This window comes from Halteromyces radiatus, assembly GCF_025201355.1.
Source record: "Halteromyces radiatus strain CBS 162.75 chromosome Unknown BX664scaffold_5, whole genome shotgun sequence".
Lineage (NCBI taxonomy): Eukaryota > Fungi > Mucoromycota > Mucoromycetes > Mucorales > Cunninghamellaceae > Halteromyces > Halteromyces radiatus.
The window spans coordinates 1,952,334-1,980,190 of NW_026251691.1; the positions used below are offsets into that span (position 1 = coordinate 1,952,334).

Sequence of the window (27,857 nt, forward strand, 5' to 3'; positions counted from 1 at the left end):
AAAGTGAAAAACTGGAATAAAGAAAAAGTGACCGTCGGGAAATAAAAATATCATGCGTTCAAAATGTATGTGTCAGTCAACAAGTCAATACTGTTTTTTTTTTTTTTTTATAAGATGCGAGGGACAAAAAAAGTCTCAAATAATATGTCATGATAGTGAAGAAATAGAAAAGAAAAGAAAAAAAGAAAGAGAAGAAAATAAAAATACCAAGAAAGTACATTTTATAGAAAAGTAGGTTTCAGGTGGTAATAATAAAGTTGTCAATACTAGATGGTTCATTTATGAAGAGAAAATAATGAAAAAAAGGTTCTTGGAAACAACCAAATCATCGATATGAGTTTATTCAAATATAATACAAAAAGTCTATACTGATTGATTTCTCTGTAAAAGAGCCTGATCTATATGTCGAATACAAATCTAAATCAAATAAAAGTCAATAAGGATCAAAAGAGATAAATCTTTTCTACTATACCTTGTCATTTGTCACATTTTCTCGTAAACAGATCATGGCTGATTCTCGTAATAAATTGTCCAGTTCCGCACCTAAAAGACAATAAGCGTGTTATGAAATTTTGCTATTTAGCATGATTTCTTTTTTTTTTTTTCTCTCTTTTTACCTGACCAGCCTTGAGTATGTGTTGACGCCAGCGTCTTGAGTTCCAGATCAGTCAATTCTAATGGCATCTTGCTAGATAATCCCCGGAGAATGGCAAATCGTTGGTCTTGTGTGGGTATAGATAATTGAATATGTTCATCAAATCGACCAGGACGTAATACTGCGCTATCCACCGCATGTAATCGATTGGTTGCTAATAAATAATAGGTATCAGTTTCACCATTGTGTGATTCATTTTTTTTTTATTTATTTTTGATTTTACCAGCCACTACAAGTACATCCATTTGTGCTGATGATTCCATGTTTGTATTATTATTATTATTATCCTTGGTCAATAAACCATCCATTTCTATATGATGTCAAATTAAAAAAAAAAGAAGAAGATACATTTAATACGCTGATTCAATCTATTTTTACACTTTCTTACCTGTCAAGAATCCAGTAACAATACGATCACTTGTATTTTCAGAACTTGATCCAGTCCCTCGCATTGGTAACAACATATCAATCTATAAATAAAAAAAAAAAAAAAAGAATCACATGTGAGAATGGATAATAGTCATTTCCAAGAATATAATTTTACCTGGTCAATGAATAAGATACATGGAGCATTGGACCTAGCATGAGCAAACATGGCAGCAATGTTCTTTTCGGATTCCCCCACAATTTTGGATCGCAGTTGAGTGCTCTAAAAAAAAAAAAAAAAAAAAAATAGAAAATAAATATTGAGTATCTTTATTATATGAGACAAATCTTACTTCGACAAAGACAAAATTCACACCGGATTCCAAAGCCAAAGCAGAGCAAAGCATCGTTTTGCCTGTTCCAGTTGGCCCATGAAGCATAATACCACGAGGAGGAGATATTCCCAATTGAAGATAATGTTCAGGATGTTTGAATGGATAAATCACTGATGTCTAACATTTAGAAAAAAAAAAAATAAAAAAATAAAGTTGTATTAGTTCGTCCTCTATATATATATATATTTTTTTTTTACTTTACCTTGATATCTTCAATCACATCATCTATACCATAAAGATCAGAGAATCTCACAGAGGGCACCCGATTGGTAAAGGCATTCATGTTGGATGGATGAACAACAGATAAAGCTTTTTCAACATGTTCCCATTGGACTATAGATTTCTGTATATATACATATATATATGTTAAAAAAAAAGGTGGAAAAATTCTATATAGACATAAATGAAAATAGATCATTACCTGCTTTGACATGATTTCTTGTCTCACCAATTGTAGCACAATTTGACTACAAAGACTTGATAGATCACTAGGGACAAATCCATGAGTTTGGTTAGCCAAAGAAGATAGAATGTCATGTCGATCTTGTTCGGATGAAAATGAGAGTTCTAACAATAAGCAATAAAACATCAGTTAGTATCATATATTAAAAAAAAAAAAAATGAAATCATACTTGAAGTGAGAATAGATAGAATCGCCAATCGTTGAGCTGGTAATTTAACCACTAGTTCTTGTACATCGTCCATTCTTCCAGACCGTAAAAAACAAGGATCAATAGCATGTAACCGGTTCGTCAAGCAAAGTAAAAAGATATGATTGTTGTTGTCAAGTTGATCTATACAACTTTGCATCATGGAAGTAATTCGTGTATCCAATCCTGACTTATTCTTAGCCATGATTCCAGCAAGCATATCCCATTCGTCTACAATCACTAATACCATACTTTTGTTTTCCTGTCCTTCTTTAGCTGCCTTGGTAAAGATGGATCGTAGTCTATTTTCGGAAGCCCCTTCCTCTATTAAATACATAATAATCATTAGATTCACGCGTGTATTCTCCATTTTTATTATTATTATTATTATTATTTACCTGTTTGGAAGATATCAGGTCCGTTCACAACATAGTAAGGCAAATTGGATGTTTCTATAAAGAATTAATAAACGTTATAATGAGAAATAAAAAGAATGTAAGGATATTAGACTTACTTGCAAGCGCTAAAGCTAAGGCTGTTTTGCCAGTACCAGGCTTTCCATGAAGAACGACACCTTTAGAAATATTAGTACATTGGCGTTCAAGTTGAGCCTTTCTTGTACAAATCTTGGTAACAAGGTAAGTGATAAGAGAATCATAACCACCAATACTGCAAGTGATTCTATTGATCCAGTCTTGATCTGTAATAGTCATAAATATTTGAAGAGTGAAAGAGAGAGTTTAAGAAACTACAAAAATTCCTTTTTTTTTTTTTTTTTCTGATCCTCCAGTTTCTGAAGCCCGCCTCATTCGCTGTATAGAAAAAACGATGTTCCTCGAGAAGATAAGATAAAAATATATTATATGATTATATTCACACAAGATCAAATCATAATGATCTAAATGAAGACAAGATCTCATATATATATATATATATATATATAGATATAGATATATGAGCATATGAAGAGCCATCATTTTATCATAAATCATTAATGTGTAACTCCTTTGAATGATAAATCCCGATTCTTTACTTTTGACAAACAACCTTCATTTCATTGGTACACTATGTTTGATTGTTACATTGCTTAAAATCATATCGGGATAAAAAACGAAACAGTGTAGATCTATAAACTTTCTTTTTTTTTTCTTTTTTCTTTTTCTAAAATATTACCGTTTAAATCATGATGGTGTTTCGTACTAAAAGGAAACATGATACTGTCAAAAAACAAATGGATTTCTCATTTTCTCCAAAAGATGATGATACAACATTCAAAACATACCCTCAAGCATGGATTGCATTATTTATTTTGACTCTACTTCGTATAGCAACAGCGGTATTCCAATTCACCTATAGTGCAGTACCCAATCTAACATCACAGACTTTCCAAGTATCCTTGACAGCCATCAATTGGTTAGCTAATGTTCAAGGACTGGTATATGTCATCATGAGTTTTTTCACTGGATGGATTTATGAAAAACTAGGTGTTAAACGTTCAGTAAGTTTCAAATATAAAAAGAAAAGATTTAGACAATTAATGCTTTCTATTTTTTTTTTAAAAAAAAAAAAGGTGTTGATTGCAGGATTCTTTTGTACTTTAGGTGCTGTTATTCGTATCATTGCCATCAATATAAAACCACCTTCTTTTGCATTAACCATGATAGGCCAAATTATCGGATCAATTGCTGCACCTCTTGCATTAAACATCATGTCTCTGGTAAAGAATAATATACTTTTTTTTTGTTTCTTAACGATGATCATTGAATAACTTTACTTTCAGTTTGCTTCAACTTGGTTTACTGAAAACCTAAGAGCTACAGCCGGAATGATTGTTGGTAAAAAAAAAAAAAAAAAAAAAAAGTACGAATGACTGTATATGTATATTGACTGGATTTATTTGTGGATCACTTTTATAAAGCTTCAAATTACGGGGCTATCCTAGTTATGTTTGTTTTTCCAACCATCACAAAATCAACAAGCGATCTTCCAAGAACGGTAAAAAAAAAAAAAAAAAAAAAAAAAAAAAAAAAGGCATCATCATCGTCAAGACCAGGCAATCTCATCCATATCAATCAATAGCTCTATATAGTTGGTGCTACTGCCGCTTGTGCATTACTTGCGTTATTATTCATGCCTGTCAAGCCTCCTCATCCTCCATCCCATGTCTCTCGACAACCTCGACCTTCTTTCTATCAAGGTCTAAAGTTACTGTCAAAAAATTATCCTTTTTGGATCATCTTTCTCATTCAAGGTATTAATGTTGGTATCAGTATTGCGTTTGGCACCATATTTACACAAATCATTTCTCCCTATGGGTACACCGATACTCAAGCTGGACAAATCAATGCTATCGCCTTTTTTACTGGAACCATTGGTTGTGGTAAAATTAAAAAAAAAAAAGGATGGAAGAATGAATCGATTTAACATCCTTTTTTTTTTTTTTTTTAGCTATTGCTGGTTGTGTTCTTGATGCCACAAAACAACATAAACTCTTTTTGAAAGCTACTCCACCTTTGGTCTTTTTTTCCAATCTAGGTTTTTACCTATTGAGTAAGTTAACTCTAAGAGTCAATGATGATGACTAACCAATCATATCCATTTATCATCAGTGAAAAAGGATTCATTCATGATGGTTTTATATTTGACTGTATTCAACCAGTTTGTCGTTTCCTTTTTAGTCCCAGTTGCTATGGAGACGGGATGTGAAAGTAAGCGTTATTTAAATAACTATATATAGAAAGAGAATGAATAAACCTTTTTTTTTCTTTATATAGCGGCTTATCCAGTGTCAGAAGCAACGTCAAGTTCCTTTTTATGGCAAGGTGGACAAATCTTTGGATTCATCATTCTAGCAGTGATGGATGCACTTCGTGATCCCAAGGGTGAGCCAATCAACAATATGCAACGTGCATTGTTATTGTTGACCATCTTGACAGCCTTGATGGGTGCATTGGCTTTTCTTTTCAAGGGTCGGATGTGTCGATCAGAAGCCATTGCATTCGAAATATCAGAATTGGAAAAGGAAGCCTTACAACGTCAGATACACCATGATGATTATATGGATAAGATGAATGGAGAGATGCCAGCATGGGTTACCAAAATGGACAAAAGATTATCATCCCCACCATCATCAACCATATGCCATTCGCCATTATCTCCAAAGCAATCTCGTCTACATTCCTCTTGCAGCATGAATACCAATGGTCCTTGCAACGATAGATTACCATCCATTGATAAAAAAGGGCTTCCTCAAACTCCTTCACGGCCATCTAATGTTTCCAGTAATACATATCAATCTGCTAAAGATCTCGGTTTCAAGTCCCCACCATCTTCTTCTCGATCACCATCATTTGAGGTTATTCCTCATCCATCTGAGCAATCATCATCAAAGCACCAAACTTCAGCATAATATTAATCTTCATTCAATAAAATTTTTTTGCCATTACAGTATTCCTTTTTCCTTTTTTTTTTTTTTTTTTTTTAAAAAAAAAAAATTTAAAGAGCTTTATTTCTTTACAATTACTTATTTTATATGCATTCATGATTATACGCAATCATCATTATATACTCGTTTTAACTAGTTGGATTTTTTTAACGTGATGTCAATGCAATCAAAAATCATAGCAACACTGAGAGCAAACAAAATCATAAGAATTTAGTCGAGATAAAATAATGGAAATCAGAATCACTTTTGTCATTCATCATCGACGTTGCCATAATCAGCTTAAGGATAAGGCTCAACCTTCATCCCAGTCGATTGAGGAGTTTTGAAATCTTTTGGCTTCAAATTTTTGGCTCTGAGTTATCCAAAATAAAAAAGACTTTTCCTCCACTCAACAAATTTCTCTTCTCTTTCCGTTCTTCATCACTTTTTTTTTTTTTTTTTTTTTTTACTGTGCACATTTATGTGGATAGAGTTAAGTTAGATTAGGTGGATATACAGCAAGGACAAGTGAACAACTGGATCAAATGAATGAATATTACAACTGGATCAAGTGAATAGGTATTATGAGAGGATGGATGTACTGTTTTACGACAAGAGCCGATTGGTCAAGGAAGACAAATCTTAAAAAGTATTTTCTTTTTTCTTGATCTTCTTCTGGTTTGATTAGCTTCTCTTTTCTTTTACTCTTACATCGTGGTGATACTTATACTGGTAGTTGGTTCAAGCGTTAGCTATATTATATATAGTGTATCATTTATTCTTCTTCAATAAAATTATGTTTCTATATCTTCTTCATCATCATCATTATCATCATCCTCTTATCCAACATTCAATCATCATCACTTTCATAAATAGGCCCTACTCATTACGGTTAGAAGGGATGCCAACAAATTCAGTACTTTTTTTTTATTATTTTTTTGTAGAAGAGTGATTAAGGTAAAAGGTGTTTATTAGCAGTCAAGAAGGCTTCAAGTGTTTCAGGTTCACGACCCAAGAAAATGGAGATGCCACGGGAAACATGAGGAGTGTGTTCAACCATGGTAGCAATATCGTAAATGCAACGGATAGGCAAGTAATTAGCGAGCGATTGAGAAAGTGTGCTAAAGTAGTCAGCGGGCGAGATTTGACGATAGGTGTAGGATCTGCCTAGCACACGACTCAAGATGGCAGCACGTTCCGTAGGGGTGATGACTTGACTAGTGAGTTCATAGGCGGAGGTAGCGTGATTGGCCATGGCATCGGTCAACACGTAGGCAGCAACACCGGCAATGTCATTGGGAGAAATCCATGATTGTTTTTCATCAGGATCCAAAGTGTCTTCAAAATCATTGAGGCCAGGACGATAATAAGTCACCAGATTAGTCATGAATCGAGTGGGACGTAACAAAACCACGTATCGATCATCATCATGGTCAGCAGCGGCATCCAAGATGGCTTGTTCAGCAAGGGTATGTTGTGTAAGAAGATAATTATCATACAACGGAATACCAAAGCCGGAAGATGAGAGATCCACAATTTGTTTGATACCAGAAGCAAATGCCAATCTTGCAATGGCTCCTTTGACTTGTACCATCCGACCGAGGGCATGGTTGATCAGGAGGAAGAGCCGTGTATGACCAGGAAAAACTTGTTTTAATGTATCCAGATCATCATAGCCACCTTTCACCACGGTTAATAAGCTGGCATCAATGCTGCTGAATGTTGATTGTGCTTTACTAGGATCACGAGAAAGGACAGTGATAGGAACCTTTTTGGCAGCAATCGCTTTCACTGTTCTTTCACCTACATTGCCAGTGCCTCCAATAATAAAAATACGTTCATTGGTTACTGACATGATATGGATTGTGTTCAAAAGTAGATTTGTTCAAAAAAAAAAAAAAGATGGTAAATACTTTATAAAACTAACAAAAGAAAAAAAAAAGCATTACGATTCAGCTTCTATTTATGCAAAAAAAAAGAAGGATTAATAATCGTCCGTAGACCTGGTTTCACTGATGGAGCGGATAAATCAAACCCGAATTCACTTATCTTCAATAACTATTGTGTAATGATACCTTTATTCAATAACAATGTCAATAATATAATAATAAAAAAAAAGTAATACTATTCTAGATAATTCTATCGACTGATACACGCAGAATTCCAGGTTGATCGAGGTTGATGGTATACTACCAGATAGTTTCCTTTTGATATATATATTTTTTTTGTAACCTTTCTTTGCTACAAAAGGATAATGTCAACCAACTTTGTACGTTCCCCTCTGATACCCCAGTGTTCATCCAAGTTGTACAAAAAGCCTAAAGATGGCATAAAGCAACCATAAAAGAAAAATCATACGTCAATAATCACTTCTCTATTTCCTTTCTTGTGTACCTTTTTTTTTTTTTAAAAAAAAAATTTATAGAATATTTATTTCTCTATTTGTCATCGTTACTTATTGCTTACCTCCAAAAGAAAGGCCTAAAGCGTTTTTTTTCTTGAATCATACAAAAGCTGATAGCTCGGCTAGTCGTAGTTTTATCAATCCAAGGTTTGATAAATAGAATAGTAACTATTGTAAAAAAAAAAAGAAATGGACGATTAGTACTGTGCTTCTTAACAGTCAAGTTCAATTATATACAACGCGTTCTTACTATTGTTATCTTTCACCCAAAAGAAAAAAAAAAGATCGTTTGTGTTATCGTATTTTACCGAGTTTGCCTGATCTCTTCTATCCATGATAATGATTCAGTAGTCCAAAACCTTGGTTTTTGTAAGTTCATCCAAAAAGGTGACAACAAGAGATTGACTACGTTGAATCTGTGCTGAATTGACGTTCCAGAGTAGAATGATTTGCTTGAGAAAAAGTTATTTGGACATTGTGATAAATACGATGATAATAATAAGTAGTTGGGAGATTTTATTAATACTAGTGAAAAAGAGAAAGGGAAGGAAAGGAAAGGATTTTTTTTTTTTTTTTTGAATAAAAGGATTTTTTTTTTTTTGAATAAATAGGCGGTAAATAAATTTTTCTAAAAAGAATACATAACTATGAAGTAACCAGCATATCATAGAAAAGAAAATAAAAATGAAACAACTAGTGTTAACCTCATTTTCTCTTGGGAAGTGATTTGGTGACAGAGACTTGATCAATGATTTGACCCAAGGAACCATCAGTATTGACAGCATGATGAGTGAGTTTTAATGTGGTAGGAGATACTTTGAATTCAGAGAAACCAAAAGAACCATATCGTTTGGCAGACCAGTCAGCATGAGGATCATCAGGGGAAAAAGGAGTAGGAGCTCCAGGATTACCTGCATTACCATTGATCACTTGGAAAAAGGAAGGAGGATTGTGATAAGATGTAGATTGAAGAGTATCATTGGAAAGAGGGTAAGTACGTTCATAGTTATGCACATGACCAGCTAAAAAAAAAAAACAAAAGAAGAAAAAAAAATAAGAATCAAAGAAGAATGATCATCACACTTCCCTCCTTTTTTTTTTTTTTCTTACCGAGATATAAATCCACTTTATGTTTTAAAAGAATAGGTTCCAAACCTCCCCAAGCAGCACCATTCACAATAGGACCGTTACGGATCATAGGAGCATCAACAGTACAATCAGTACTATTATCCGAACAATAAATAGGATGATGGGTGATAAGGATGATCCATGGTCGAAGATGTCGTTGTTCATTGGCCAAAGTCAGATCTTCATCCAACCAATTCAAAGCAGTTTGTACTTGTTCATGAGAGCCTTGTTTCAAATAAACTTCGGTGGAGAAAGAGACAAGATGAAGTGATTTATAGTTGAAGGAATAGAATAATGCATCTTCAGACTTGGATTCTTGATATGGTACAATGTTGAATCTAATATATAAATATACATATATTAATAAAATAAAAAAAAGAAGAGTATATTAACAAGTGATTTACCTGTTTTTATAATGAGAAAAGTTGTAAGCGCCTTCATGATTGCCGGTAACACCAATATAAGGAACAGTGGAATAGATTTGTTGAGCAAAATTCATAAATTCATCCCCCTTGATACCATCAAAATCAGCCATATCATAAGCTTGATCCCCCGAAACAGTAATGAAATCATATTGATGAGTACCTGCCAATTTTACCATTTGTTCCATTGCCACTGCATTGTTAACACCCTAAAGAAATGATATTATGAGATATAGATATTTTTTTTTTTAAGATGATGATTCTTACAATATCACCAGTAGCAATGAATTTGAAAGAACTGGATTTAGAAGCAGTATGGAATTCAAAAATAGGTGACCAAATGGTACTTGAGCTGTTGCTAACAGCACCGACTTGATATTGATAAATGGTAGCAGGTTGAAGAGGATCAGTTTGAATATTATGCAAATACAAAGGTCGTTTGGCATTACCACCATCCACAAATGTCCAATCCTATACAAAAAAAAAAAAAAAAAAAAAAAAAATCAATCACTCCATTTTATTCTCTTTTTATGATTATTTACTTCACTGGTGGTAATCACAACCGCCTTGTTATTAGAAGCTTGTTTTTTAGACCAATATTTCAATTGACCACCTTGAATGGCTTGACTAGTAGCGAATTGTACCTTGGCATATTTAGCATCATTGGCCAAACTAATATGGATTTGTTGAGGTTCAGTAGGACCATAGGTTCTATTCCAATTTACATTACCAAAAGTATTGTACTGATCAGGGGCAGTCATCACTCCAGGTGCACCTACTTCCGTCTTGGCTGCAGAAACGGTTGTAGCCAACAAACAAAATCCAGCAAAAACACTGAATAATTGACACTTCATCCTATATTTGGAGTAATGAAGAAAAAAAAAAAAAAGAAAGAAAGAAAAAAGAAAAAAAAAGGGGGACGATAAAATTATAAATAAAGTGAAAACAAAATAAAGTTTTTTTACTCAAAACAAAAGTGCTTTTTTATTTTAATTTTCAATCGATCCAATCGTCTCGCTTATTATCTCTCATGGTGTTTTATTTTTTTATTTTTTTATTTTTTTTCATAGAGATTAGATGTCATGATGATATTATCTTTAATATATAGTTTTCCCGAACTTGACCTATTGTGTTACGACTTCCCAGCCAATAGCATTCGAAGTTTGCCGCACATTGATGATGCTCCAGTTGCTACACCTATTATGAAACCTGACAATCTAGTGGCACATGATTCTTTTGAAAAAAAATAAAGATGGTCCCTTTTTCTTTTTGTGTTTCAATTCTTCCATGTTGGGAATATACTGGATTTTCAAAGTTTCTTGTGGGGTGGCCGGATTCTTTTTAACGCGCAAATAAAAAAAAAAAAAGTTGACGTGCAAATGAATTGTGGCGCACGTGAATCATTTTTTCTAGCTCACGCGAAATGGTACACGCCAAATGGTTTTCGTGGTGCACGTAGATGATACACGCATGTGTGTAACTGCTTTGCAACAACTTTTGATTTTGGATGATCTTTTTTGCTGGTGTTCAAAAATCATCCAAAAATCAAAGTCGTTTTTGACACAGCGGTGCCTTCTTTTTTTTTTTTTTTTTTTTTTTTCCACTGAACTCCTCTTTGAACGACATTACTGATCCAACTACTTTTCTTGGTATATGGCCATTTTGACTTGTATGAAGGTGAAACATCTCGAGTCTTGACATGGATCCCTTAGCTAGTCCATCGGCAACAGAGAGTCAATCAACAACAAACCGCAGAACGTCCAAGTAAGCGTCAAAAGCAGAGTGGTGTATGGACATACTACATGGCAGCTGACAATGGCGAAGGGGCTCAATGTTTGTTGTGCTTGGAAAGCAATAGGTAATTGCAATAGACTAACTATACTATAGCCTTTTACTAACTATTATATTTTATCTTTTCTTAGTCAATTTACGGTGAAGTGTCTTAATGGATCTACATCAGGACAATGGAAGCATCTGAAAGCGAAGCATACAATCGTTTACAAATGAATTGAAGAAACAGCCTGATAGAACGCAACGGAATATTGACGAACTCTTCCAAAGGTAATTGGGATAGGTCGAAGAAGGATATGTTGTTTATGTATTAGCTCTTTTTTTTTTTTTTTTTGTAGGCAAGTCATATTTGATAACGACAGGTTTAACGTTCTGTTGGCTGAATGGGTGGCCGGTGATGATCAAGCCTTTACTTCTGTGGAATCCCCTTTTTTCAAGAAGCTGATTTCCTATCTCAATGCTTCTGCGTCCATATGGCACTCTGCATATTCTGAACTCAAGGAATATCTCAAAATTTGCAACACATGTCAACTCTTTTCACCTCCAGGACGTCCTCGGTATCATCATCATGTGGTTGGTACCTCTCTGTTTGAACAATTCTCCCTGGACTATATTGGACCCTTCCCGACAACTGGAGTCCAAGATATCTATTACATTTGACATGTGAACTTCTCCTAACCAACTCTCGTTCATGGGTGTAACTGGTCATTTTGTAGACAAGCAGTTTAGATTGAACCATATTCTTTTGGATTTTATTCATGTTGAAACAAGACACTCGGGTGAAGAACTAGCTAATCATTTGGACAAGTGTTTAACTGGTATAAAGAACAAGGTAACTAAATGTTTCTATTTTTATTTACTTTATTTTGATTTTACTGATACCTGGATCTATTTTATACCGCTGCTCTTCTATAGATTCTGGCTGTAGTGACTGATACGGGACTATGATGAAGGAAAACTGGAAAAATTGTGGACGATGGAAGGACTCGATTTTGATCACAAACAAAACCATGATCGATGTCTGGCTCACATTATGAATATCGCTATCCAATCTGCTCTTGCTGCTCTCTGTTGTCAACCCACCAATGACGGTACCGATGATGAAAGTGTTCCGGCTTGTTTGAAGAAGGTATGAAAAGAAAAATACTTAATACTATATCATAAATATTATTGTCTACTTGACTTTAACCAATTTTGTCTTACGCTAGTTGGGAAGATGCCTAAAGTCAACCAGGATGCCACCACAAAAGATGGATCATCTTTTGCGATTACGGGACGGATGTGCCAATGTGAAAAAAATCAAGCCTGTACTGGACGTGGTTACCAGATGGAGCTCTACTTACTTTATGATCGACAAGGCTATTGAACTTTGTACCCCCCTCTTACTATGCTGATATCAACAGACACTGACCTACAGCCCAAACTTATTGACTGATGACGAATGGAGCTACCTTGGCCGGATCAAAGTGTTACTGGAGGTAAAATGATATATTTTATCTATTACTGTAGTAGTTCTGTATATGCTCTAACATTTTTTTTTTTTTTATTCAGGAGTTTGAAGAAGCAACGAAATTCATATCAATTCAACAATATCCCACCATCAACATAGTCATCCCCGCATACAATTTCTTGATGGATTCCTTGGAGCGATTTATCAGTGAAGAAAGCGGCTGAAGCTTGTTTCAGTAAATTACAGCAGTATTATGTCAGAACATGTAACAGGAAGTACTCCAGGTAAATTAAAATTATTCAGCTACAAAAAAACATCACTGACATTCTATTTGATTCACGATAGATATGCTCAAGTATCTTCAATCAGTCGATCATAATGTTTGTTTGGCTTCGATCGACTTTGCTGGACTTTCCTCACGTTCCTATATTATTAAAGATTTCTTGGAAGAATACAGTGCAATTAAAAAATTGACTCTGATGACTGATGGCCGACTGTGATTTTTCAATTTTTTTTTTTTATTTCTATTGACTTTTAAATTTTTATGCCTTTTATGATCTATGCCCTTTTCCTTATTTTTTTTTATCTTTCCGTGTCTGTTATTTCTGATGCTCTGAAATGCCTGGCTTATGCTGATGATGTTTGTTTATTCCTGTCCAACCTTGATGATTATGAACGTGCTGCAATCCATATGTCCCAATACGCCTCTGTATCCAACGCTCAATTCAACCAACACAAAACCGAAGCTTTCTCCCTCAATGGCAATTGTGATTCCTCCTGGCAACAATATTTGTTAAGTATCAATATCTCCACATATTATCATCTTTCCCTCTTCGTTGATTTCCTCCAAAACGTGATACCATTTGTCGAAGATAATAACTTCAACTTTGTAGCTAGATTATATTATTCAATAAAAAATCACATTTTATTATTATCTATACTAAACTATACTAAAGGGATATCAAATTCGAGTCCTTGCTAAGTTTCTCGTCCTGTTCTTGTACATGTTCTTGTTCTTGTTCTTGTTCTTGTTCGTGTCCTAGTTCTTGTTTCTCTACCAATTTGTCATTTTCTACAGATTTGGATTTCGACTTTTTCGATTTCTTGCTTTTAGCTTTTTCGCTCTAAGGAAAAAAAAAAAAAAAAAAAGAGAGTGAATTCAATAGGTCATCATCCATTTTTTCTTTTCAATCGTACCTTTTCAGCAGATGATTTCTTTTTGCTTTTCTTAACAGAATCACTGGCAGCAGCAGCAGCAGCAGCAGCACGACGTTCCTTTCGTTCTGCCTTCAAACGAATAAGTTCCTTTTCACGCACCTGTTCAGGACTGAGATAACTTTGAGGTGGAGGAAAATGTTCTTCTTCTCCAAGAGGAGTGTTGAGATCTACACTGTGAAGACCAGAAATAGCGTCATCATTAGATGCAAATATATCATGGGTTTCCTTTCTAGTGTATGTCATGGTTGGTACGATTGCCTTCTTCTTTTTTGTCTTCTTATTTGTATTGTCTTCATCGATTTCACTTCCTGATATCGCAGCATTTTCTGGCATTTCTTCTTCCGCATAGACTGGTGGAGGTGGTGTAGGTATCCTGGTATGATTGCGTTTCTTACTTCCACCTTTTGTTTTCTTATGTTTCACTGGTCTATCACCTACAGACAAAAAAAAAAAAAGGAAAAGTAAATCATAATGATTCAAGGATTCATTTGTATTCTTGTATTCTTGTTTTCTTTTTTTTTTCTTACTTTCTTCATCCAAAGATAATTGTACAATGGGTATCGAATCCACATCTTCTAGTTCCAATAGACGATCATGTTTCCTTTGTTCGGACTTGTCAGACATGATATAGTAAGGATCATTGCGATGAGCTTCCATACGCGCAATACGACGCTATACATAATAAAAAGCAGTTAGTAAATTTATCTTATCTTTTTTTTTCCCTTTTGTTCTTATTGTTTATTTTATTCAAATCACTTACTCGTTCTTTTTCTTCATCGTTTTCACTACTGCGTCGTCTGGAATGACGGCGTTTAGATTTGCTTTTCTTTGATTTCGATTTTGAAACTATAGAGTTGACCACACCTTCCATAGATGACTCATCCGAATACATGTCTTCAATCAAATCTGGCAAAGGAGCATTGATCCATGCATCCAAGTCAAGACCTTCAGGAACAGGGACCTTCCTTTGTGCTTTGGGAGCCACAGGATTCAGTTCATAAATAAAGAAGAGGGCTGGAAGACCTTCAAGTATAAGAGGAGGTTGACCATCAGTATCACTAGTAAATCCGGATACTGTATCGATAATAATCTTGAATATAGTCTTGACATTGCATGCCTACGAAAAAAAAATGGTAAGCAAATACACAAGTTTTTATATCTTTCTTTGTACTTACTCGTTCTTGAACTTCAATATCCGAACTTTTAGTAAACATATCCATTTTGTCGGTGATAACCTGAGTCACTTTGAGAAATTCGCCTTGAAGTTCAGGATTCCATTGATGCATCAGTTCCGTTACCCAGAAAGCATAGATCTTCATAATGTTTTGAACATAGACTGATTGGACTTTGACAGGTAATCGAGCAACCATGGGAACAAGTAAACATTCCAAAGTAGTAGGTATATCTTCCAAGTAACTAAACAAATAGAATAAAAAAAAAAAAGAGAGAGAGAGACGGAGGCATGGTTAACTCTTATATTACAGAGTGACGATATCCTCATATGGATCTTTTGTTTTCTGATACTTACTTGCAATATTCACCACAGATCCATGCTGCAGCCGTCAATACCTCAATGTTGGAATCTCTTTTCTTGCATGTTTCTATAAATTGTCGATCGGATAGTAGATGGAACTAAAGAACAAAGGAAAGAACAAAAACTATTAGTCTTTCCAAACACCTTTTTCTTTGGAGATCATTATGTACTTACCATTTGTTGAACACAATATTCTCGTACACTTTTCACCCTGACGGCCACATCCATTAATTGATTCATCAAGAGTTCGCCTACATTTACTCCAGCAGTATGGGTGATTCCAACCAAGACAGAGATATACCATTCGAAATTGGTGATATTATGATATTGGGCTTGAGAGCAAATAAAGACAATACGATTGATGATATCCATTCTATAAACAGGATCAAGGATGGTTGAAGGTTCATGAATTGAAGCAGGTGAATCTTCAGAGGAAGGAACCGAAAGATGTGATACTAGGCGTTGAACAATATCCATAGTATTTTTGCGGTTGACCTAAAGGAAAAAAAAATCCATATGTTCATGTCAGAAATACATTCTGTAATAAAATGATCATTCATTGATTTACCAATCCAACAACCAAATCTAAAGCACGTAAACGGATACTGATATCTTCATCGTCGATACATTCCAAAATGATGTCTTTTTGTTCTGCTACCAATTTAGGATGAGTTAAAAGAAGTTTTCCCATAGCCAACAGACCAACATATTTCACTAAAATTAATAATCAAATAGAAAAAAGGAAAAAAAAAAAAAGAAAACAAAAAAAAGTGAGTGGTTTAAAGATATTACAGTTTTTTTTTTCTTTCTTCTTACAATTTTGATCTGGATCCTCCAAAAAGGTTCTCAACTTTTTTGCACATGTAGAAGCCAAAGCATGACTTGATTCACCGGCTGCTTCCAAAAATCCACCAGTAATCACAGTATATATACATTCATAAAGAAGAGACATAGCAGGAGTAGTCTGAATCAGTGAGGTCAAAGGAGGTAAGAGTTTTTTAATCAGACGAGGTTCCAATGGTGTTAATGATGCGAACTAATAATAAGAATAATAATAAATAAATTCACTATTTTGATATACTCTTTTTTTTTATTTGTTTTTTTTTTTAATCTTATTTACCAGTTTAATGATTTTGATAAGCATCCAGTTATTTGAAGAAGTTGTCAACAATTTGAATAATTGAGGAGCCAACGAAAGATAACTTTTGGGATTCTTTCGAGCTAATTCACATATCACACCCACTACCGCAGAAACAACCGCTTTAAAAAAAGAAAAGAGGGTCAATATCAATTTCAAGGTGATATATAAATATTGGACTTACAAGGATCAGCATCTTCAAGTTTTTCCTTAATACGAGGGAAACTAAGACGAAGTGCTTCAGGATACTTTAAAAACACCTTGTAAAGCATCAGAACTACCTTTTTCCGTATATAAGGACGAGAATGATTTAGCATGGCCACCAAGTCTTGACATAGGTCCCGAGCAAGGTCAGGAGTGACAATATGAGATAAACCATTGACAGCCACACTGATATCTAGAGGATTGGGAGATGCAAGGTCCTAAAGAATACAAGTTAGTTTCATATGAAATTATATTTTTTCTTTAGTATACCTTTTTGATAAGATTAGTGGTAAGCATAAGAACATCAGTATCTTGTTGAAAAGATTGTGTAGCGGCAAGATAACCACTACGTTTATGAAGGAAACGAGGACTTGACATAACTTCAACTATATGAAATGAAGCCCATGACATATCATAACCAAGCATTTGTAACTATACAAAAAGCGCGTTAAATAAAGAAATAATAGGAGTATGTGTTTCATCTTACATAGGTCAACTTGGCAACAGCCATGGCTTTAATATCAGCATCGTTTGATTTTACTTCGTTTCGTATTTCTTGTAAACAAACAGTAATATATCGTTGTTCATTTTTCTTGTTTGCCCGTATTCCACGAATAAGGTCTGTCAGGGACTTTTCAAACATGATCAATAAGTGAAAGAAAAAAAGTTAAAAAGAAAAAAAAAAAACTCCAAAGTGTTTGACCGCCTGAACAAGAAAAAAAAAAAAAAAACTCGGAGATTGTAAGCATCATATGTAACAACGTTGAATCAGCGTATGGTAGGACCAAATGGAAATCATCATTAAAGGAAATAAATCAATCAACAACATTATCATACAAATCATTGAACTTAATAATAATGATATAGTTTTACTTTGATTATTTCCCTATACTTCATTTTTCCTTTTTTTTTTTTTTGTAGCCATAATGAGTTAAGGCCAAAAAAAACGTAAGTAAAAGTGACCAATGAGAAATGAGACTGAGTTTGGAAAAGAATAAAAAGATGCCGTGTGATTGCTGAGGTTGCGAACAATGCAGCAACGACGTGATAGCCCAAAAAAAAAAAAAAAAAAAATGCAGCAGTTGACCTTTTTTTCGTTTATCTTCCTTTTCTATTTTTTTATTCTTTTTTTTTTTTAATATAAACATATATACTTATATAATATAATATAACATAATATATATATATATATATATTGATATATTGATATATTAATATATATGGATACCGTCAATCATAGTGTATTACAATTTGTCTCGGCAGCAGCATTAGCAGTAAGTAACTTTTTACTTTCCTCCCCCCTTTTTTTCCCTCGTTCTTTTCTTCTTTTTCTTCTTCATTATTCATATTATACACTTCATTAACTCATCTATTATCATTATTCTTCTTCTTTTTATTTCTTAGTTGGAAGCTCAAGACGGTGATGGGACAAGACTAGGTAAATCTTAAAACTTATTTCAAAGATGAAAAGATGACTTTCTCTCCTACATTTTATACTAATAAGTTTTCTTTTTTTTTTTTTTTAACTCCATGACAGGATCTTCAAGTGGTAAATAAAAAATAAAAACAAAACATATTTGATATATACTAATGTTTTTTTTTATCATTTTATTGTATTGATGAAAAGATCTAGGCCGATCTATAGAAGCCATTTATAGTACACAAACATGGTCAGATGTCGACTCTTCATCTCAGCATCAAGAACACGACTTCCAATTGGACTTGACCAGCACTGACAAAGACAACACCAATCAACCACTGTATATACAAGAACTATTAGCCGAAGCAACGGGAACAAGTAATGATCAACTATCTCATAGATCTTTTAGTGACAAACAAGAAGAAGAAGACGATGAAGATGACGACGACGAAGAAGAAGAAGATGACGAAGAGTCTGAACTACATAATTTAAGCAGTAGTAACGACAATATAATGAAAAGAAGTATAGATCAAACTGTACAACTCATTTTCCACCTACCACGTACAGAGAAACTTCAAGCAGGTATGAATAACAACTGTTTATCATTTGACAAGCGACTGACTCACTTTATATATATATATTCTTTTAGAATGGCCATGTTATATTGTACGGTCTGCCATTGTACCAGGTTTCCTTTATTTGACTGAACAACATGTATGCTTTTATGCATCATTACCTAGTAATCAGGTATTTAAAAATAAAAATAAAAATAAAAATAGGATATTCATTATCTTTTATTTTATATGACTGATCACATGAATAGCAAGGATATCACAAGACTGGATATATGATGATCAAGACTTCAAGAAAAATGGGCAATTATTATCGACGTTGTTATTTTGATCTCAAAAATGACGTGCTTGCATGGTATGAAAGCGCCACTGATACTTACTCACCCCTGGGCAAAATTGATCTCAAATATACTTTATCCGTTCGACCATCCAAGAAACGACAACATGGATTCAGAATCGTTACTATGAATAAGACTTGGCATTTGAAAGCTGATACTGATTCTGCAATGATGGAATGGTAAGTTATCATATGATCAAATGAGAGTCTATCAATTTACTCGTCTTTTTCCTTTTAATAGGTTGGCAATCTTTCAAAAGGCAATTTTCAAGGCAAAAAATTCTGGTTCAAACCTCAAGATGACATTTCCCTTTAGCAGCATCCTGGATATTGAATACACTGACGCATTTGAATTCCAACAATTTTTGAAAATCCGGGTGGTCGGTATAGAAGATAGTTTTGTTATGGATGAGGTAAAGTTATCCTTTATATATATATTGCATTAATAATAATGCAGCAGCTGATACTTTTTTTTTTTATCCATAGTATTATTTTGCTTACTTTCCTGATATTAAATCTACCTATCAACGAATTTTGGACGCATGGAATAGTTCTCAACTTGAATCAAGATCCAATAATGAAGACAAGTTATCAACGGAAATCAATGACACCAGTTATCATCCTGATTCATCCTCAATAGCAAGTGGTTCGCCTTCCTTATCCATTTCCGATTTGTATGATGCCAATTCTCAGCCTATAGTGATTCAGTCTTTATCGGAAAAAGCAGATACTTCTTCTTATACCGATCAAGTACAACAACAGCAAAAACCAGCATCTGTACCAGCCAAATTACCAAGAACATCTAGTGTAGGATCCGTTGTTGCCAATGCTCTTGCAGTGCCTGGGGCGCTGAAAGAATTAATTTATCCATCCTCCTCTGATAGTACCTCAAGTACAAAACAATCAACCACTGTAGATAGTATGGAACGACAACAACAACAGCAACGAGTTTTGGAAAGACATGGTACACCAAATGATACAAGGTCAAGTGATGAAGGAGATTCGTCCAGTTCTGGTGAAGAAGAAAAGGCCATGGTGGATTGGTTGGATGAAAAAAGACGCTCAGGTATGAAATTGGTTTATGGACTATTGGCTGGAAGTGGCAATACTGGTAGCACAGCAACCGTGTATCATATGCAAGAAAACAACGATCATAAAGAATCTAATCAAGAAAACTTATCAAAGGAAACTACCGAAACCGAACTTTCTTCTTATTCTGTCCATGGGGAAGTCATTGATGACCGTATTTTAACCAATTTTCGAAAATATTTTGTCCTTCCTGAATCCGAAAAACTCATTGCAGGTAATATATATATATTTATTTATTGGTCGATTATATATATATACTCAATTATTTTCATTTTATTTATAGTCTTTCGATGCTCATTACTCAAAACTCTTCCATGTTATGGCAAACTTTATATCTCCACCAATCATATCTCATTCAATTCCAAAGGATTTGCAACGAAAGCAAAGGTAAGTTAATAGGAGATTATTTGTCAAATAAGAAAGGAAGTTTGAATTGACTTCTATTTTTACAATAGATGATTATACCATTTGAAGATGTCCTCCGTATACAAAAATTACAAAGCAAAGGTTATATTTTCCATTCTCTTAGTATTCTCACTCAAAAGAAAAAAGAAGTAAGTGACATTATATGTATGTTTTCACCTTTATCAACTTGGATATTTGATTTTCGTTAGATATTCCTGGAATTCTCCTCATTATCAAGAAGAAACAGTTGCTTTGCTCAACTTTTTTTACAACACAAAAGAACTCATGATAGTCGTTTAGCAAGTAAAGAAACGGAAGAGTAAGTCTGAGAAAGAAAAAAAAAAGCATAAATGTGATTTATTTATATAATCTAACGATATTATTATGATCAACATTTTTTTTTTTTTTTTATGTAGAGACTTGAAAGATTGGGAAGATCGACTTTTAGGAACTGATTATCGAGACGAGGATATGCCTCATATTATACCACCTTTGGAACAAGGTAAGAAAAAAAAAAAAAAAACAAGATAAATTTCATTTTCATTCTTTTTATTTTTTTTTTTTCCAATAATGTAGGTCGTCCTATCTTATCCAAAATGACCAGCAATGAACTTCAATATCAGAAACCTGACAGACCATTACACTTTACATGTATTACCATTGGTACTCGTGGGGATGTTCAACCTTACATTGCTTTATGCAAGTCATTGATGAAGGATGGTCATACATGTCGTATCGCTACTCATGAAGAATTCAAGGACTGGATCGAAGAACATCACATTGAATTTCGATGTATTGGTGGTGATCCTGGTGAATTGATGGTAAGTCTCGAATCTTATTATTACGATTACTAATGAGTTACTTTATTTTTAGCGTATCTGTGTGGAAAATAATTTTTTCAGTGTTAATTTTGTGGTGGAAGGATTAAGATTGGTAAGAAAATAATAATAATAACAATTAGAAATGTAAACTCATTTATTCATTTTATTAGTTCAAAGTATGGATTGATGAACTTTTGGAATTAACTTGGAAAGCATGTCAAGGTACGGATGTTCTTATTGAAAGCCCAAGTGCTATGATTGGTGTTCATATCGCAGAAAAACTACGTATGTCACAATATATAAATATATACATATGATCATTAACTCTTTTTTTCTTTTCTAGGTGTACCTTATTTTAGATCATTCCCAATGCCAATGACTAGAACTCGATCTTTTCCACATCCATTTGCGACACCCAACAGTCCAAAAGGTCGACTATATAACGATATGACTTATGTTCTATTTGATCATGCAGTATGGCGTGCTATCTCTTCTCGTACCAATGCCTTTCGTGAAAAAATTCTTGGATTACCTGCTACGACGTATGAAAACTTGGAAGTTTGGAAAATCCCATATCTGTATTCCTTTAGTACAAGTATCGTTCCAAGTCCTCTCGATTGGATGGATTGGGTTCATTGTACTGGTTATTGGTTCCTAGATAATCCTCAGGTATCAAAAAAAAAAAAAAAAAAAAAAAAAAAAAAAGATGATTTTCAAATGATACGACTTTTTTATACTTTATTTTTTAAATTTAGACTGGATGGCAACCTGATAATAAACTCCTTACTTTTCTCAATGAACCTGATAAACGACCTATTGTTTATATTGGGTTTGGTTCCATTATTGTATCAGATCCTCAAGAAATCATTCGTATCATTGTGGAAGCTGTTCTTTTATCCAATGTACGTGCCATTGTATCGGAAGGATGGTCCTCTCGTCTTAGTCAAGGAAACACAGTACAAGAAGAACCTTCATTATTGGAAAAATATCCTAAAGTGATTCTGAATATTCAATCTGTACCTCATGATTGGTTATTCCCAAAAGTACGTGCTGTGGTTCATCATGGTGGTGCTGGTAAAGTTCATAAAACTAATGAATGATTTAGTGATTACTAATTAATTAAAAAATGATAGGTACCACTGCTGCTGGGTTACGTGCTGGTAGACCAACTGTTGTCAAACCTTTCTTTGCTGATCAATTCTTTTGGGGTGAACGTGTAGAAGAAATGGGAGTCGGTCTTTGTATAAAGCAACTTTCGGTGGAATCTTTATCGGCTGCTTTGAGGGTGGTGTCCACTGATGAATCTATGCTAAAAACTGCTAAATTCGTTGGTGAAAAAATACGATCAGTAAGTGATATATATATAGAAAAAAAAAAAAGAGGATTAACTGTTTTTATTTTGATGATGGTAGGAAACTGGTGTAGAGACAGCTATACAGTGTATTTATCGGGACATGGAACTTGCTAGGAACCGAACAATATCATCAGCAGAGAAAACACGAGCGAAGAATCCGGTAGCTACAGAACAAGAAAAAGAAGAAGAACATGATATAGCGACCACTACCATCATGATGGATGAACAAGATCAAGATTGGACTCTTGTGGAATCATCAAGAACTGATTCTTCTTCTGATTATCCTTGATCTGGTTCTCCTCCTTTTTTTTTCTTTCTTTCTTTAGTTCTTTATACCTAGTTGTTTTCGTCCACCTCTTTTTTTTTTATTGATACTCCTTTTGATGATAATGTCCAAAGTTAAATAAAGAAATCTCTACTTGATCATCATTTTTTTTTTGTTGTATATCAGTTTTTATTGATTCATGATTTTCAATTCTACTACTACTACTATGTATGTACAAGGGAAATAAGGTTGAATTCGTAATAAAAATAAAGTGTATATATGTATATATGGAATGCTTTGTAGAAGGAGACGATGAAGATATGATAAAAAGTGAATGCATATAGAGTATGTAATTGTCAAAATGGTTAAGATCCTATTAGGCGTTCATGCGTGATTTTGCTTCGTTTGTAATCGCTTCAATGACATTCAGATCGAGAAGTTCCTTGACAGAGTATTCCAGTGAAGCTAATGTCAAAAAAGAATCGTTCATCAGTTCAAATCATTTTTTCTATTTTGCTTTTTTTTTTTTTTTTTTTTTTGCTTACCTTCATAAGTATAAACCACAATGGTATCATTGATATACATATATTGCTTAGCCAAAGCAGCAATGCAATTGACAACACGAGCAATATCACTTCGTTCTTCTTCAGTGATAGGCTATGATGAATGAAAGAAAGAAAAAAAATTAAGTTCATGAGGTTTTACTAATAATGGCATTTTGTTCTTATGCTTACATCGTTAACACTAGAATAAACCACGCTTGTATCGAAATCATCAGTAGCTACATTGGATAATCCTTGTAACTTTTTATTGACCCAAATATATCCATTCAATCCCAAGATGATATCCACACCACAAGGTAAAGTATGAAATTGTGATTTACATCGTTGCACTAAGACAGGAGGTACACATAAGAATGAACCATTTCTTAATTTACAAAACTTGAATCCACGTGTATGAAGACCCATTGTTCCATCTGAATAAAAACTTTGTACTTCCGCCTAACAAAACCAAAAGAAAATGAATATATATTTTTTATACCAAATAGATAAAATGATCTTTACCACTAAAACGTCCCCTTCTGCAAAAAATTGTCGCATTTGAAGTTCATCCGATTCTGTTTTTCGTCTCTACATAAATAAATATATAGAAAGTCAAAAAAAAAAAAATCATATACTTTCTTTTTTTTCTTTTTTTTTGTTACCTGTACACCACCAGGTAAACTGACAGAACTTAATAGTAACATGGCATCTTGTCTACCATTAACATCCAATTTCCATCGTTTCATGGCCACCTATTTTGGATAATAATAATTAGAATTAATATATTTTATTTTATTTTTATTTCTTACCTCAGTAATTCGACCCACGACAATATCACCAATTTCGGGAGTATATCTACTTTTCATAGGACGTACAGATAAAAGTTTATTGACGCGTTCCACAGTACCAGCTACAGACGAAATAACTGCAGGTCCACCATCTTCTTCAGCATATGTACCATGACCTCTCATGAATTGTTGATCAGTCGTAATGATTTCACCAGGATTCACTAGTGGTGCTTCAACTTGATCCACATCCATCTTTTTATTGTTTTTATTGCTTCGTTCTGCTACAGTATCAGTAGAAACTGGTGAGAGAATACGTATATCCATGTTGTTATTGGAAGAAAAGAAAAGTACAACGACTGAAAAAAAAGTAAGTGAGAAAACTCCTGAAACTGTTTTTTTAGTGAGTGGCTTCGCCTTTTTTTTTGTCGGAAATGGAAATCCATTTTTTTATCCTGCTACCTAATTTTTTTTTTTTTTTTTCATTGTTGTTACGATCTATCTATAATAAATTACAACAATGGCACCTCATCAACAAAAATCAAAACAACCTCCAAAGAAAGAAAGTCAGCGTGTTATACGTCGTCGAAATGAGAAGGCTGAAATTGAAGCTATTGAAAGTAAACTTGCTTCTCCTGTAAGTATATTTTGAAACTTTGATCAATATAGAAACTTATATTCTTCTTCATTCTAGGAACCATTGTCTGACGTAAAATACTTTAATGATTTACCTTTATCTGAAAAAACCAAAGAAGGTCTGAAAAAAGCCAATTTCACTCAATTGACTGAAATTCAACGTAAGGCCATCCCTTTGGCTTTGGCAAAACGAGACGTACTTGGTGCTGCTAAAACTGGAAGTGGTAAAACTCTTTCCTTTTTGATCCCTGTAAGTTATTTATTTCATTTTTATGTTATAATAAACTCATTTTTTTTTTTTTAAAAAAAAAAAAAGATTCTTGATCTTCTTTATCGATCTCAATGGAATGCTTCTGATGGTCTTGGTGCTTTGATCATTTCACCTACTCGAGAATTGGCAGTACAAATTTTTGAAGTATTAAAAAAGATTGGACGAACTCATACTTTTTCGGCAGGATTGATTATTGGTGGCAAGGAATTCCATGTAGAACAAGAACGTATTGCTATGATGAATATTTTAGTGGCTACACCAGGTCGTTTACTTCAACATATGGATCAATCTGTAGGTTTTCATTGTGATAATCTTCAAGTATTAGGTAAAATAATAATAATAAAAAAAAAAAACAAGAAACTGATAATGATTGTATTATATAGTATTGGATGAAGCGGATCGTATTATGGATATGGGTTTTCAACGTACAATCAATGCAGTGGTAGAAAACTTACCAAAACAACGACAAACATTACTCTTTTCAGCAACACAAACTCGATCAGTCAAGGATTTAGCACGACTCAGTTTACGTGATCCAGAATACGTGGCAGTACATGAACAAGCAGAACACAGCACTCCTCAGAAGTTGACTCAACATTATGTGGTGTGTGAACTTCAAGAAAAATTAGATATTCTCTATTCTTTTATCAAGACACATTTGAAAAGCAAGGTGATTGTGTTTTTATCCAGTTGTAAACAGACTCGATTTGTATTTGAAAGCTTTTGTAAACTTCAACCTGGTATTCCCATCATCCATCTTCATGGCAAACAGAAACAAACCAAACGTGTGGATATCTTTCGACAATTTACAAATAGTCAACATGCTGTCTTATTTTGTACCGATATTGCTGCTCGTGGATTGGATTTCCCTGCTGTGGACTGGGTGGTACAATTGGATTGTCCTGAAGATGCTGATACTTATATTCACCGTGTAGGCCGTACTGCTCGTTTTGATGCTGAAGGTCATGCTCTTCTGATGCTTGTTCCTTCTGAAAAGGAGGGTATGTTGGAAGAACTCAAGAATAAAAAGGTGCCTATTGAAGAAATCAAGATTCGTGCCAATAAACAACAATCCATTCAAACTCAATTACAAAGCTTTTGTTTTCAAGATCCTGAAATTAAATATCTTGGTCAACGGGTAAAAAATATATATATATATATATATATATAATATCACTTTATGATTCATTATTTATTATTATCATTATTATTATTAGGCATTTGTGGCATACATGAGATCCGTATACCTTCAACGTAAAAAGAATATTTTCAAAGTGACTGAATTACCAGCAGATGCTTTTGCTCATTCTCTTGGTTTGGCTGGTACTCCCAAAATCAAGTTTGTCAAAAAAGCTGAAAAAGCCATGGGTCCTAAAGTGGTTGATACTAAAGAAGAAGAAGAACAAGAACAAGAAGAAAATCAACAGGTAAAATCAATACAAAATATTTTCAATATATTGACTTTTTTTTTTTTACTTGTAGACCAAAACCAAATATGATCGTATGTTCCAAAAACGTAATCAAGATATCCTATCTGAACATTACACCAAACTTGTGGATTATGAAGGTGATAAATTGGGAGATGAAGATGATGATGACTTTATGACTTTGGGTCGTGTCAATCATACTTTGGAAAGTGATGAAGAGGATAACATGAAGGTAAATACAAAAAAAAAAAATAATAATAATTAAACTCATGAAAACTAATAAACATTTTTATATTAGGACACCAAGGCAAATAATTTATCTAAACGACAAGCAAAAATGGGTAAAAAGGAATTGGCCAAACGATCAGCTAAAGGTGAAAAACTTGTATTTGATGAAGAAGGAAAGGTAAGTTTTATATGATGATGATGGAATGATATATTGACGTTTTTTTATTATTTATTGTAGCCTCATCAACTTTACGAAATGTTGGATGAATCTGATTTCTTAAAGGCTGGTGATGCAAAGACACAAAAGGATGCATTTATCAGTGAAACTGGTGAATTGATGAAGGTGGCTGATATTGATGATAAGGCTGTTGCAAAACAAAAACGGGCTGAAAAGAAAATGAAACGAAAGATGAAGGAAAGAGAAGTAAGTTTGATCTAAATAGATTATATATGTTATTCACCTTTATTGTTATTAATAGGCTCGTGAATTGGCTGCTGGCAAAGGTTCTGAAGATGATATGGAACAATACACCGAAGAAGAAGAAGAAGAAGAAGAAGAAGAAGAAGAATATACTCAAAAACGTAAATGGTTCCAAGGCTCAGACAATGAGGATGAAAGTGATGATCAAGAAGAATCTAGTCGTAAGAAACGGGTCCTTCAAGTGGATGAACCAGAAACTATTCAAGATCAAGAAGCTTTGGCACTCAAATTATTGGGTGGTTTATAAGATCTTTTTTTTTTTTTTTGGTCATTATTTTGTTTACAATGTATTTTTCTTTTATTATTATTATTATTATTCATTATACACATACACAACTTTATTCATCTATTGCATTTTTGACATGGTGCTTTCACCTGACTATAAAATAAAATTAAACTTATTCGGAGCACAAAATGATTTTTTTTTTCTTTCTTCTGTTTTGAA

At 33.7% G+C, this 27,857-nt stretch overlaps 10 protein-coding genes across 10 annotated transcripts; 5 read left to right on the forward strand and 5 right to left on the reverse strand.

Annotated features, from left to right (window-relative positions):
- Window positions 1-307: 307 nt before the first annotated feature.
- BX664DRAFT_336633 (P-loop containing nucleoside triphosphate hydrolase protein) lies at window positions 308-2,790 on the reverse strand. Its single transcript, XM_051546114.1, has 12 exons — window positions 2,581-2,790; window positions 2,465-2,518; window positions 2,049-2,390; window positions 1,838-1,983; window positions 1,619-1,759; window positions 1,375-1,533; window positions 1,200-1,304; window positions 1,044-1,125; window positions 879-965; window positions 618-809; window positions 473-543; window positions 308-417 (listed from the first exon to the last, which is right to left on the reverse strand). The coding sequence occupies exons 1-12, from the start codon at window positions 2,777-2,779 to the stop codon at window positions 364-366; spliced, it is 1,632 nt and encodes a 543-aa protein (XP_051399393.1). The 5' UTR covers window positions 2,780-2,790; the 3' UTR covers window positions 308-363.
- A 549-nt stretch (window positions 2,791-3,339) lies between these two features.
- BX664DRAFT_235567 (uncharacterized protein) lies at window positions 3,340-5,064 on the forward strand (the record flags this gene model as incomplete). The annotated part of the gene is made up of 5 exons (XM_051540175.1): window positions 3,340-3,679; window positions 4,156-4,446; window positions 4,515-4,620; window positions 4,676-4,728; window positions 4,841-5,064. Coding segments are annotated over 5 exons (1,014 nt in total), but the record flags the coding sequence as incomplete, so codon positions are not given.
- Window positions 5,065-6,310: 1,246 nt separating this feature from the next.
- BX664DRAFT_336634 (uncharacterized protein) lies at window positions 6,311-7,386 on the reverse strand. The gene has a single exon (XM_051546115.1). The coding sequence runs from the start codon at window positions 7,343-7,345 to the stop codon at window positions 6,443-6,445; it is 903 nt and encodes a 300-aa protein (XP_051399395.1). The 5' UTR covers window positions 7,346-7,386; the 3' UTR covers window positions 6,311-6,442.
- Window positions 7,387-8,599: 1,213 nt separating this feature from the next.
- On the reverse strand, window positions 8,600-10,205 carry BX664DRAFT_264513 (Metallo-dependent phosphatase-like protein; the record flags this gene model as incomplete). Its single annotated transcript, XM_051540820.1, has 5 exons — window positions 8,600-8,916; window positions 9,005-9,360; window positions 9,427-9,653; window positions 9,712-9,915; window positions 9,987-10,205. The coding sequence occupies 5 exons, from the start codon at window positions 10,203-10,205 to the stop codon at window positions 8,600-8,602; spliced, it is 1,323 nt and encodes a 440-aa protein (XP_051399396.1).
- Window positions 10,206-11,097: 892 nt separating this feature from the next.
- On the forward strand, window positions 11,098-12,909 carry BX664DRAFT_387104 (uncharacterized protein; the record flags this gene model as incomplete). The annotated part of the gene is given in 10 exon segments (XM_051549364.1): window positions 11,098-11,121; window positions 11,157-11,302; window positions 11,367-11,439; window positions 11,459-11,505; window positions 11,574-11,812; window positions 11,952-12,053; window positions 12,189-12,364; window positions 12,444-12,524; window positions 12,639-12,713; window positions 12,787-12,909. The coding sequence occupies 10 exon segments, from the start codon at window positions 11,098-11,100 to the stop codon at window positions 12,907-12,909; spliced, it is 1,086 nt and encodes a 361-aa protein (XP_051399397.1).
- A 29-nt stretch (window positions 12,910-12,938) lies between these two features.
- Window positions 12,939-13,185, forward strand: BX664DRAFT_351129 (uncharacterized protein; the record flags this gene model as incomplete). Its single annotated transcript, XM_051547645.1, has 2 exons — window positions 12,939-12,969; window positions 13,031-13,185. 2 exons carry the CDS (start codon window positions 12,939-12,941, stop codon window positions 13,183-13,185), a joined length of 186 nt encoding a protein of 61 aa, XP_051399398.1.
- A 670-nt stretch (window positions 13,186-13,855) lies between these two features.
- BX664DRAFT_264999 (adaptin N terminal region-domain-containing protein) lies at window positions 13,856-16,997 on the reverse strand (the record flags this gene model as incomplete). The annotated part of the gene is made up of 10 exons (XM_051540842.1): window positions 13,856-14,337; window positions 14,431-14,575; window positions 14,664-15,020; window positions 15,079-15,319; window positions 15,432-15,535; window positions 15,612-15,932; window positions 16,006-16,091; window positions 16,230-16,473; window positions 16,558-16,697; window positions 16,760-16,997. Coding segments are annotated over 10 exons (2,358 nt in total), but the record flags the coding sequence as incomplete, so codon positions are not given.
- Window positions 16,998-17,908: 911 nt separating this feature from the next.
- On the forward strand, window positions 17,909-23,207 carry BX664DRAFT_336647 (UDP-Glycosyltransferase/glycogen phosphorylase). Its single transcript, XM_051546116.1, has 19 exons — window positions 17,909-18,053; window positions 18,184-18,217; window positions 18,317-18,328; window positions 18,407-18,781; window positions 18,849-18,946; window positions 19,023-19,288; window positions 19,350-19,521; window positions 19,595-20,411; window positions 20,481-20,584; window positions 20,653-20,751; window positions 20,812-20,921; window positions 21,019-21,104; window positions 21,179-21,423; window positions 21,476-21,535; window positions 21,594-21,708; window positions 21,767-22,092; window positions 22,179-22,497; window positions 22,557-22,771; window positions 22,836-23,207. The coding sequence occupies exons 1-19, from the start codon at window positions 18,000-18,002 to the stop codon at window positions 23,064-23,066; spliced, it is 3,738 nt and encodes a 1,245-aa protein (XP_051399400.1). The 5' UTR covers window positions 17,909-17,999; the 3' UTR covers window positions 23,067-23,207.
- Window positions 23,208-23,212: 5 nt separating this feature from the next.
- BX664DRAFT_282892 (uncharacterized protein) lies at window positions 23,213-24,828 on the reverse strand. The gene is made up of 6 exons (XM_051541578.1): window positions 24,394-24,828; window positions 24,247-24,336; window positions 24,107-24,172; window positions 23,777-24,043; window positions 23,588-23,699; window positions 23,213-23,507 (listed from the first exon to the last, which is right to left on the reverse strand). The coding sequence occupies exons 1-6, from the start codon at window positions 24,694-24,696 to the stop codon at window positions 23,419-23,421; spliced, it is 927 nt and encodes a 308-aa protein (XP_051399401.1). The 5' UTR covers window positions 24,697-24,828; the 3' UTR covers window positions 23,213-23,418.
- A 36-nt stretch (window positions 24,829-24,864) lies between these two features.
- On the forward strand, window positions 24,865-27,820 carry BX664DRAFT_282894 (P-loop containing nucleoside triphosphate hydrolase protein). The gene is made up of 9 exons (XM_051541579.1): window positions 24,865-25,006; window positions 25,064-25,255; window positions 25,322-25,601; window positions 25,660-26,414; window positions 26,494-26,703; window positions 26,759-26,935; window positions 27,002-27,109; window positions 27,170-27,355; window positions 27,411-27,820. Exons 1-9 carry the CDS (start codon window positions 24,890-24,892, stop codon window positions 27,657-27,659), a joined length of 2,274 nt encoding a protein of 757 aa, XP_051399402.1. The 5' UTR covers window positions 24,865-24,889; the 3' UTR covers window positions 27,660-27,820.
- Window positions 27,821-27,857: the final 37 nt, after the last annotated feature.

Excerpts from the sequence above, each read along its gene's own strand:
- BX664DRAFT_282894 (XM_051541579.1), top strand. The coding sequence starts at position 24,890 with ATGGCACCTCATCAACAAAAATCAAAACAACCTCCAAAGAAAGAAAGT. Across the intron at positions 25,007-25,063 it reads AAAGTAAACTTGCTTCTCCT|GAACCATTGTCTGACGTAAA; the intron begins GTAAGTATATTT and ends TCTTCATTCTAG. Across the intron at positions 27,356-27,410 it reads GAAAGATGAAGGAAAGAGAA|GCTCGTGAATTGGCTGCTGG; the intron begins GTAAGTTTGATC and ends TGTTATTAATAG.
- BX664DRAFT_336633 (XM_051546114.1), bottom strand. The coding sequence starts at position 2,779 with ATGACTATTACAGATCAAGACTGGATCAATAGAATCACTTGCAGTATT. Across the intron at positions 1,760-1,837 it reads AAGAAATCATGTCAAAGCAG|AAATCTATAGTCCAATGGGA; the intron begins GTAATGATCTAT and ends GTATATATACAG. Across the intron at positions 1,305-1,374 it reads TGAATTTTGTCTTTGTCGAA|AGCACTCAACTGCGATCCAA; the intron begins GTAAGATTTGTC and ends TTTTTTTTTTAG.
- BX664DRAFT_336634 (XM_051546115.1), bottom strand. The coding sequence starts at position 7,345 with ATGTCAGTAACCAATGAACGTATTTTTATTATTGGAGGCACTGGCAAT.
- BX664DRAFT_336647 (XM_051546116.1), top strand. The coding sequence starts at position 18,000 with ATGGATACCGTCAATCATAGTGTATTACAATTTGTCTCGGCAGCAGCA. Across the intron at positions 19,289-19,349 it reads GATTCTGCAATGATGGAATG|GTTGGCAATCTTTCAAAAGG; the intron begins GTAAGTTATCAT and ends TCCTTTTAATAG. Across the intron at positions 19,522-19,594 it reads ATAGTTTTGTTATGGATGAG|TATTATTTTGCTTACTTTCC; the intron begins GTAAAGTTATCC and ends TTTTATCCATAG.
- BX664DRAFT_282892 (XM_051541578.1), bottom strand. The coding sequence starts at position 24,696 with ATGGATATACGTATTCTCTCACCAGTTTCTACTGATACTGTAGCAGAA. Across the intron at positions 24,337-24,393 it reads TCGTGGGTCGAATTACTGAG|GTGGCCATGAAACGATGGAA; the intron begins GTAAGAAATAAA and ends TATCCAAAATAG. Across the intron at positions 23,700-23,776 it reads TTTATTCTAGTGTTAACGAT|CCTATCACTGAAGAAGAACG; the intron begins GTAAGCATAAGA and ends CATTCATCATAG.